Source organism: Ostrea edulis, chromosome 1 (assembly GCF_947568905.1).
Source record: "Ostrea edulis chromosome 1, xbOstEdul1.1, whole genome shotgun sequence".
In the NCBI taxonomy this organism is placed as follows: Eukaryota; Metazoa; Mollusca; class Bivalvia; order Ostreida; family Ostreidae; genus Ostrea; species Ostrea edulis.
This window is the reverse complement of record NC_079164.1, coordinates 80,800,014-80,810,013: the sequence shown is the minus strand read 5'-3', so window position 1 is coordinate 80,810,013 and position 10,000 is coordinate 80,800,014. Positions and strand designations below refer to the sequence as shown.

Sequence of the window (10,000 nt, the reverse complement as noted above, 5' to 3'; positions counted from 1 at the left end):
TTTACTTAAGATGCATTAGTTGACCAATTTTGGTGATTCTAGGTTTAATAGTTTTCAAGTCATGAGCCGGACAAGTTTTTGCCATATATGGCCATATCTTATTAATGAAAAGTCACAGTGACCTGGTTTTAATGTGCGACACACCTTCTACCCAAGATGTATCTACAGACAAAGTTTGATGATTCTAGGCCTTGTAGTATTTAAGTTACGGGTCGGAAACGAAAAAGCTAACAGACGGATGGACAGACGGCCATATCTTCTTAATGAAAAGTCACAGTGACCTGGTTTTAATGTGCAACACACCTTCTACCCAAGATGTATCTACAGACAAAGTTTGATGATTCTAGGCCTTGTAGTATTTAAGTTACGGGTTGGACACGAAAAAGCTAACAGACGGACAAGTTTTTGCCATATATGGCCATATCTTCTTAATGAAAAGTCACAGTGACCTGGTTTTAATGTGCGACACACCTTCTACCCAAGGTGTATCTACAGACAAAGTTTGATGATTCTAGGCCTTGTAGTATTTAAGTTACGAGTTGGACACGAAAAAGCTAACAGACGGACAAGTTTTTGCCATATATGGCCATATCTTCTTAATGAAAAGTCAGTGACCTGGTTTTAATGTGCGACACACCTTCTACCCAAGATGTATCTACAGACAAAGTTTGATGATTCTAGGCCTTGTAGTATTTAAGTTACGGGTCGGACACGAAAAAGCTAACAGACGGATGGACAGACGGCCATATCTTCTTAATGAAAAGTCACAGTGACCTGGTTTTAATGTGCAACACACCTTCTACCCAAGATGTATCTACAGACAAAGTTTGATGATTCTAGGCCTTGTAGTATTTAAGTTACGGGTTGGACACGAAAAAGCTAACAGACGGACAAGTTTTTGCCATATATGGCCATATCTTCTTAATGAAAAGTCACAGTGACCTGGTTTTAATGTGCGACACACCTTCTACCCAAGATGTATCTACAAAGTTTGATGATTCTAGGCCTTGTAGTATTTAAGTTATGGGTCGGACACGAAAAAGCTAACAGACGGACGGACATGAAGGTCATACCATAATACGTCCCGTCCTAAGACGGGCGTATAAAAATGGATAGAAACTTATATTTTGACACCTACCAGTTTGCAGAAATGTGAACTGTTGATTTTGAGAACTTCTGCGTTACATTTCAGTGTGTGTGTCTCCTTCTCTTGCATGAGTTCCACGGTAGATAATCGGGGACACGGAACACACATCTGGATAGGGTAGCACATCACTTTTCTGGGATTGATAGGATCAGGGAATTTGGCTGGTTCTGTTTAACAGTACAAAACAAACTCTTAATAATCAAACAATTGAGTGTGTATTATAATCTCTTGAAGTTCTGTAAATGTATTACATTTGACTGTGTATGGTTTACAGAGCCTTTGACTGGGTATGGTTTACAGTGCCTTTGACTGTGTATGGTTTACAGTGCCTTTGACTGTGTATGGTTTACAGTGCCTTTGACTGTGTATGGTTTACAGTGCCTTTGACTGTGTATGGTTTACAGAATGACTGTGTATGGTTTACAGTGCCTATGACTGTGTATGGTTTACAGAATGACTGTGTATGGTTTACAGAATGACTGTGTATGGTTTACAGAATGACTGTGTATGGTTTACAGAATGACTGTGTATGGTTTACAGTGCCTTTGGCTGTGTATGGTTTACAGAATGACTGTGTATGGTTTACAGTGCCTTTGACTATGTATGGTTTACAGAGCCTTTCACTGTGTATGGTTTACAGAATCTTTCACTGTGTATGGTTTACAGAATCTTTGACTGGGTATGGTTTACAGAGCCTTTCACTGTGTATGGCTTACAGAATGACTGTGTATGGTTTACAGTGCCTTTGACTGTGTATGGTTTACAGAATGACTGTGTATGGTTTACAGTGCCTTTGACTGTGTATGGTTTACAGAATGACTGTGTATGGTTTACTGAATGACTGTGTATGGTTTACAGTGCCTTTGACTGTGTATGGTTTACAGAATGATTGTGTATGGTTTACAGAGCCTTTCACTGTGTATGGTTTACAGAATGACTGTGTATGGTTTACAGAGCCTTTGACTGTGTAAGGTTTACAGAGTCTTTGACTGTGTATGGTTTACAGTGCCTTTAACTGTGTATGGTTTATAGAATGACTGTGTATGGTTTACAGAATGAATGTGTATGGTTTACAGAATGACTGTGTATGGTTTACTGAATGACTGTATGGTTTACAGAATGACTGTGTATGGTTTACAGAATGACTGTGTATGGTTTACAGAGCCTTTGACTGTGTATGGTTTACAGAGCCTTTGGCTGTGTATGGTTTATAGAGCCTTTGACTGTGTATGGTTTACAGAATGACTGTGTATGGTTTACTGAATGACTGTATGGTTTACAGAATGACTGTGTATGGTTTACAGAATGAATGTGTATGGTTTACAGAATGAATGGGTATGGTTTACAGTGCCTTTGACTGTGTATGGTTTACAGTGCCTATGACTGTGTATGGTTTACAGTGTCTATGACTGTATGGTTTACAGTGCCTTTGACTGTGTATGGTTTACAGAGTCTTTGACTGTGTATGGTTTACAGAGTCTTTGACTGTGTATGGTTTACTGAATGACTGTGTATGGTTTACAGAATGACTGTGTATGGTTTACAGAATGACTGTGTATGGTTTACAATGCCTTTGACTGTGTATGGTTTACGGAGCCTTTGGCTGTGTATGGTTTACAGAGCTTTTGACTGTGTATCATTTACAGAATGACTGTGTATGGTTTACAGAGCCTTTCACTGTGTACGGTTTACAGAATGACTGTGTATGGTTTACAGAGCCTTTGACTGTGTATGGTTTACAGAATGACTGTGTATGGTTTACAGAGTCTTTGACTGTGTATGGTTTACAGAATGACTGTGTATGGTTTACAGAGTCTTTGACTGTGTATGGTTTACAGAATGAATGTGTATGGTTTACTGAATGACTGTGTATGGTTTACAGAATGACTGTGTATGGTTTACAATGCCTTTGACTGTGTATGGTTTACGGAGCCTTTGGCTGTGTATGGTTTACAGAGCTTTTGACTGTGTATCATTTACAGAATGACTGTGTATGGTTTACAGAGCCTTTCACTGTGTACGGTTTACAGAATGACTGTGTATGGTTTACAGAGCCTTTGACTGTGTATGGTTTACAGAATGACTGTGTATGGTTTACAGAGTCTTTGACTGTGTATGGTTTACAGAATGACTGTGTATGGTTTACAGAGTCTTTCACTGTGTACGGTTTACAGAATGACTGTGTATGGTTTACAGAGTCTTTGACTGTGTATGGTTTACAGAATGACTGTGTATGGTTTACAGAGTCTTTGACTGTGTATGGTTTACAGAATGACTGTGTATGGTTTACAGAGTCTTTGACTGTGTATGGTTTACAGAATGACTGTGTATGGTTTACAGAGCCTTTGACTGTGTATGGTTTACAAAATGACTGTGTATGGTTTACAGTGTCTTTGACTGTGTATGGTTTACAGAATGACTGTGTATGGTTTACAATCCCTTTGACTGTGACTGTATGGTTTACAGAGCTTTCGACTGTGTATGGTTTACAGAATGATTGTGTATGGTTTACAGAGCCTTTCACTGTGTATGGTTTACAGAATGACTGTGTATGGTTTACAAAGCCTTTGACTGTGTATGGTTTACAGAATGACTGTGTATGGTTTACAGAGTCTTTGACTGTGTATGGTTTACATAGTCTTTGACTGTGTATGGTTTACAGAATGACTGTGTATGGTTTACTGAATGACTGTATGGTTTAGAATGACTGTGTATGGTTTACAGAATGACTGTGTATGGTTTACAGTGCCTTTGACTGTGTATGGTTTACAGAGCCTTTGGCTGTGTATTATTTACAGAGCTTTTGACTGTGTATGGTTTACGGAATGACTGTGTATGGTTTACAGAGCCTTTCACTGTGTATGGTTTACAGAATGACTGTGTATAGTTTACAGTGCCTTTGGCTGTGTATGGTTTACAGTGCCTTTGACTGTGTATGGTTTACAAAATGACTGTGTATGGTTTACAGTGCCTTTGACTGTGTATGGTTTACAGAGCCTTTGAATTGTGTATGGTTTACAAAATGACTGTGTATGGTTTACAGAACCTTTGATTGTGTATGGTTTACAGAGCCTTTGACTGTGTATGGTTTACAGAGCCTTTGACTGTGTATGGTTTACAGAATGACTGTGTATGGTTTACAGAGTCTTTGACAGTGTATGGTTTACTGAATGACTGTGTATGGTTTACAGTGCCTTTGACTGTGTATGGTTTACAGAGCCTTTGACTGTGTATGGTTTACAAAATGACTGTGCCTTTGGTGGAAGGGAACTATTTGCTAAATCAAGTGCATCACTATAGAATTGATAATATTTTTATCAATACTACACTATAAATGCCAGAAAACCCATTTCTCATCAAACTCTGCACATACTAACTAACATAATAAAGTTTTCTTTTTATAATGATAAAATTTAGTCGCTGTAATTTGCTCCATTACAATGAACATGAGGGTGTTACCCACTCACCCTTGATTCCGTGCTCCTTCAGTTGCTGCCAGTGGAACTCGTGGATTTTGCGGACACTCTCACAGGACATATTGTACATTTTACAACAGATCCCCTCCACGGAGGACTTGGCTGTCTCAGTCAGGTGAGGCTGACACTGTCTCTTTAAATGGGCAAGTCTTTCCTACATCAGAAATCAAAGAGTTTTAAATCCTTCCCATCAACTGAAGAAAACTGATGACTACAATTGCTAAATTTTATATATCCAGTTGTGCCAAATGAAATGTTCAGGGTTTTCTGTATGCAACATGAATGGTTTCTGTCAGATGACTTGTCAAAGAGATCTGAGAATGAACTTGAACAGACACCATCTTATCTGGATTTTAATCTGTCAGTACCAAATGACAAGTATGCAATCTAATTAAAATTAGATCAATTTCATTCGCTCAGTATATCGCTACACAATCTAATTAAAATTAGATCTTTTGTTAGCGATATACAGTGTACGTGAGCGAATCAAAGGATCTAATTTTCATTGAACTGACAAGTATGTAGACCCTACACTTTACAAATGAAGGAACGTGGTTTTCTTTTTCATAATAAAGTACATGTAACAGAGTTCTGATAAGACACTCAGGGACATGGAACATACATCTGAATAGGGTAGCACAACACTTTTATGAGATTGATAGGGTCAGGAAATTTGGCTGAATTCATCCCCCCCCCCCTACAATTTTCATTGATTTCTGTAGGTGTAATGCACAATTCAAACATCACTGCTACTATCATACTGGTGTTGCTAAAATCGATATTTATGAAAAAGCTTCCTTTAACAGTCTGATTCAAATTTATCATCCCTTCTCACATCTAACAACTACCAGTAGAAAGAAACTGAGCAAGAATATTAATCATAGCTTTATCAGAATGTTCGTTTCAAAAGTAATTTCAGTAGCAATGCATATGTTATGAAGTGTCAAAGCTACCAAAATTCATAACAATGGGGGAAAAAAAAAGATTCTCCTGATGAGAATGACAGCAGTTTGACAGTTTATATGTAGCAGTAATATTCAGTGCATGTACTTCATCAAAGGTATATGTGCCACATAAAATATTATAGAAGGAATAAGACCAGTATGTATTTTTTATCAAGCAATATAAATTATACACTTTATGCAAATTTTACAATTTAACTCAATCGGAATAAACAGCAATCAAGCTAATATCCTATCTATTTATCATCCTGGCAAGATATCGAATGCCCCATTTTGAGATATTCTTGACCATGTGATGCCACAAGCTGAATGTAGAAAGTAAACAAGTTTGGCAATGTGAAAGCATGAATAGCTGTTGGCGGAATACATCCAGTAATAAAAAACAGTCAAGTGAGGAACGGGGTAGGGAGTAGCAGGCTGTCGGCGGATCAAAGACAGTCAGGCGGGGTAGGAAAACCACTTTGAGCAATGGACATGTGACGGGGAATTAACACAAAATCATGTTTAATATAAAATCCCCTTTAATACAACTAAATATGATAAATGAAATTCTCTTCCTACATGATGTTTCTAATGAAATCTCCCTGTACCATCAATTCTTTATACACACGCATTTTAAAAATCAGTTGCACTTGGCATTGAATAGATCCGAACTTCCTTATTACTAATCAATAATTTGTCAAAATTGTCAGATCTATTTCATATACTTTATCAAAATGACAAAAGTTTAGTCTGGTTTCCAACATTGAAAAAATGTTGTTCAATATGTACATATAACTTTAAGATTTTATTCAATACTGTTCTCACCAAATAGTCCTCATATGAAGCCGACACTTGTTTCCGCAGCCATGTAATGGTGTCCTCCACATTCCATTTCACAATCTTCCTGCTATCTGATGACGCACTCCTGAAATATATATTGATTTCACACATTTTAAAATGACTTAAACCTAGCAGCATTGCATACATAGTACCTGTATCAAAGTCTGATCTATTACAGTTACGAAGTTTTTGGTTGTGATGGACATATGAATGGACAACTGATGAGTAGACATGTAGTAATATTTCAGTATCCTTATACATCATGGTTGACACAAAAATGAGCTCAGGATTTTGAAAACATTTTTAAAACAAACTTTTTTTTTTTTTTTTTTTTTTACCATTACACAGTTTTGAAAATGTTCAGCGTACCTGGTTTCAATCATTCTCTTGGCTGACTCTGCATATTTGAACAGCTGTTTCCTAGCATCTCCTGTGAACTTGGGCTTTACAAGCTTAACAGGAATGTCATTCATGATTTCTCTGTACATGGACTGAGAAATTTCTGGGGTACACTGAGATGGCAACATGGGGTCCTTCCCATGATCACAAACCTTTCTCTCCAACAACCAGCGATTAAAGGACTCCACTGGTGCGTCAATACCTGTCCAGCGAGGAACAACATTACAAACCGACAAATCCTTCTATAATCAAAGTACTAAAAGCTTGGCTTATATGATGACATACTACACTGTATAGTGAGGAACAACATTACAAACTGACAAATCCTTCTATAATAATCAACTTCAAAATTAAATGTGACATTAAAACATTGTTAAATAAATGTCCAATATCAGACGTGTTACCCTCTCGTGTATGACAGAGTTCCTGGTACTGCTGTCTCAGTCTGCTCACTAGCTGGACTCGGAACTTTTCAACCTCTGGCATTGGAGGTGGCAAACAGCAGGGAACTCTCTCAAACATGACTACATTAGTTGGAATATCAAAATTCCAAAACGGGCTGGAATACAAAATTTATTCTTATAATGGTTAAAGTATACTAAAAAGATCTCTTTAAGCATGTGCATACATATACTACAATGCGATGCCAAACACTAAATTCATATCAATACTGTAATCCAAACTTTTATATGTATGCGGAAAATCTCATAAGTAGTTATGTAGTGTCCTGGACTTGTTCATTTTTCTAAATCAATGTCTGCAGCAAATAGATAACAAGACACATTACACATAGCTGACCATTTGGAATGTAAATATAAAGCAATTTAAGATATCTATAGCTTTAGGAAAAACTTGGTGATGTTTCTCCATCAGCAAAACATTCTCAAATGGAACACAAAACAACAAATAACAAGAGTTCTGCCAACGGTACATAATATGCCAGTGAAAAGCTAATATAGGTGTTTTCCTTACACCATGATTTGTAGAACTTGGCTTCAAGTAGTATCAGCATTCATCAGAGTTTGACATACTTTCTTTGCATAGCAAAATCAGACAAGTCATGTACTCTCTATGTAATATTTTCACTTGGCATAAAATGTATGTGTACCAAGTTTGATTGTCCTAGCCCCAATGGTTTGGTCTGTATCCTGCTACTATGACCTTGACCTTTGACATTGAGAAACAAAAGGCATCCTCCACTTGGCATAAAGTGTATGTGTACCAAGTTAGACGGTGCTAGCCCCAACAGTTCAGTCTGTATACTGCCTACAAGGTTTTCATACCAAGTAATACTGCGACCTTGACCTTGAAAAACAATAGACATCTTCCGCTCATCGTGGTGATCAAATGTACCAAGTCGCAATATCCTGATGCTCACGGTTCAGTTTATCATGCCTACAAGGTTTTCCTTCTAAGTAATACTACATGACCTTGACCTTTAACTTCTGACTTTGAAACACAATAGGCATCTTCCCCTCAACATAGTGATAAAATATACCAGGTTGTAATATTCTGGAGCTTACGGTTTGGTTTGTATCCTGCCCACAGTTTTCCTACTTACAGGTTTTCAAGTGACATTTTGCAAAAAGTAAGGACCATTTTTAGGGCAAAATATAAGGGCCTTTTTAAGGATTTTTAAGACAAAAATAAGGGTTAAATTAGGAACGAAAAAATGTTTTACTCACCATTTGCAAGAGCAATAATACAAAAACTAATTACCCACTCAGAAGATCATACCAGTGGTCATCAACAGCCATATTCGGCATTCAGCACAAACCATGATATAATTCAGTTGGACTCCCATGGCTCACAATCAATGCTGAATATAGCCGATAACCATCAGGATGTCTTCCGAGATGTACATTTAATCAACATATTCATTTTCTGAAAGTATACTAAGACTAAATTTAATAAATTCAAACACTTGCTTTATGTCAAATTTATTTAAACTTTCAAAATTTGAAAATGTAGGAATTTCAACAAAAAATTAGGGCTTTTTTACGATTCTAAAGCTCAAATAAGGAAAATAAGGGCTGTTGTAGAAAAATAAGGGCCCGCTTGAAAGCCTGTACTTAGTGATACTACGACCTTGACCTTTGACCTTGAAAAAACAAGAAGCATCTTCCTCTCATCATGATGATCAAATATACCACTTTGTAATATTCTGGAGCTTACGGTTTGGTTTCAATTGTCGCACACTAGTTTTTCACAAGTCATTCCAATAACCAGAATATCCTTTTAATAACAGTGAAACCATTTTCCTCACAACTCAAAATACTTAACAATACCCAAATGTACTGTACTATTCACCTGTAGGTAAACGCAGGCCTCTTTGTGGGACTTTCCAGACCCTCCATACTTGCACGTCTCTTTTCTCCTACCTGCGGAGGAGGAATATCAGTGCTTGGCCGAGAAAGACGAGCATCTGTATGATGAGGGGTTGGGCCATCTCCCCCAATACCCAAAGGGTCTGTTAGAAAGGTGTTCTGTGGCTGAAAATAACATTATTTCAGTTTGATTCTTGCAATCTTCCATCAGAAAGAGAATGAACATCATTAGATGTATTGTCATTTAAGTAGATTATACACACCAGACATTTTAAGACAGAAGATAAGAGACATATAAACCATTATTACATATTCAGTAATAAATACAGGTTTTCTGCACAATAGCAGAATAATTCCTTTCAGCTCAAGTAAGTAAGAAATTAAGCATCTTCAAGACTTGTGTGTTCATTGACTATGTAATTCTGATGCATCAAACAAATTAATTTCTCACACAAATTACTGACATATATAAAATCTCTCCGTCTCTGTTGATTCTATTTGTGTATCCTATTACTATGAATGTAATATGCATACTAGTAATAAAAAAAAACAACCTTTTCTATATCACATCGAATGACAAACTTTGGTTAATATCAGCCCTTGGTCTGATATTGGGATCACAGTTTGATAAGGGGCATGATAAAGAAAAGGGTATGTATCATTCCCTTCTTATTAAGTAAGTACTTATATACTAACTGATGACATTCCTGGAAAATGAGGCATTTCCCATAAAGACTCATTTGTATTTTTGTTGAAGAAATATGGTCTCTGTTCTCTCTTGCTCCAGAATCTTCTCCATCCCATTTGCAACAATTCATTAGGCAAATCATGTACTGGATCTGGTGACATAGGCTGGGGAGAGAGGGG

At 37.1% G+C, this 10,000-nt stretch overlaps 2 protein-coding genes across 2 annotated transcripts in view; one reads left to right on the top strand and one right to left on the bottom strand.

Moving 5' to 3' along the window:
* The window catches only part of LOC125679186 (mRNA (2'-O-methyladenosine-N(6)-)-methyltransferase-like), a gene marked incomplete at its 5' end in the record, with an annotated part of 16,868 nt that extends 6,874 nt beyond the window's left edge, over nt 1-9,994 (bottom strand). Inside the window, 7 exons of the mRNA XM_056162350.1 lie at nt 1,139-1,314; nt 4,615-4,777; nt 6,393-6,492; nt 6,777-7,008; nt 7,211-7,365; nt 9,117-9,298; nt 9,830-9,994. Coding sequence (XP_056018325.1) covers nt 1,139-1,314; nt 4,615-4,777; nt 6,393-6,492; nt 6,777-7,008; nt 7,211-7,365; nt 9,117-9,298; nt 9,830-9,994 — 1,173 coding nt within the window. The remainder of the gene's footprint in view (nt 1-1,138; nt 1,315-4,614; nt 4,778-6,392; nt 6,493-6,776; nt 7,009-7,210; nt 7,366-9,116; nt 9,299-9,829) is intronic.
* The window catches only part of LOC130054058 (uncharacterized), a 1,204,346-nt gene that overhangs the window by 467,009 nt on the left and 727,337 nt on the right, over nt 1-10,000 (top strand). The gene's annotated exons all lie outside the window — the stretch shown is intronic.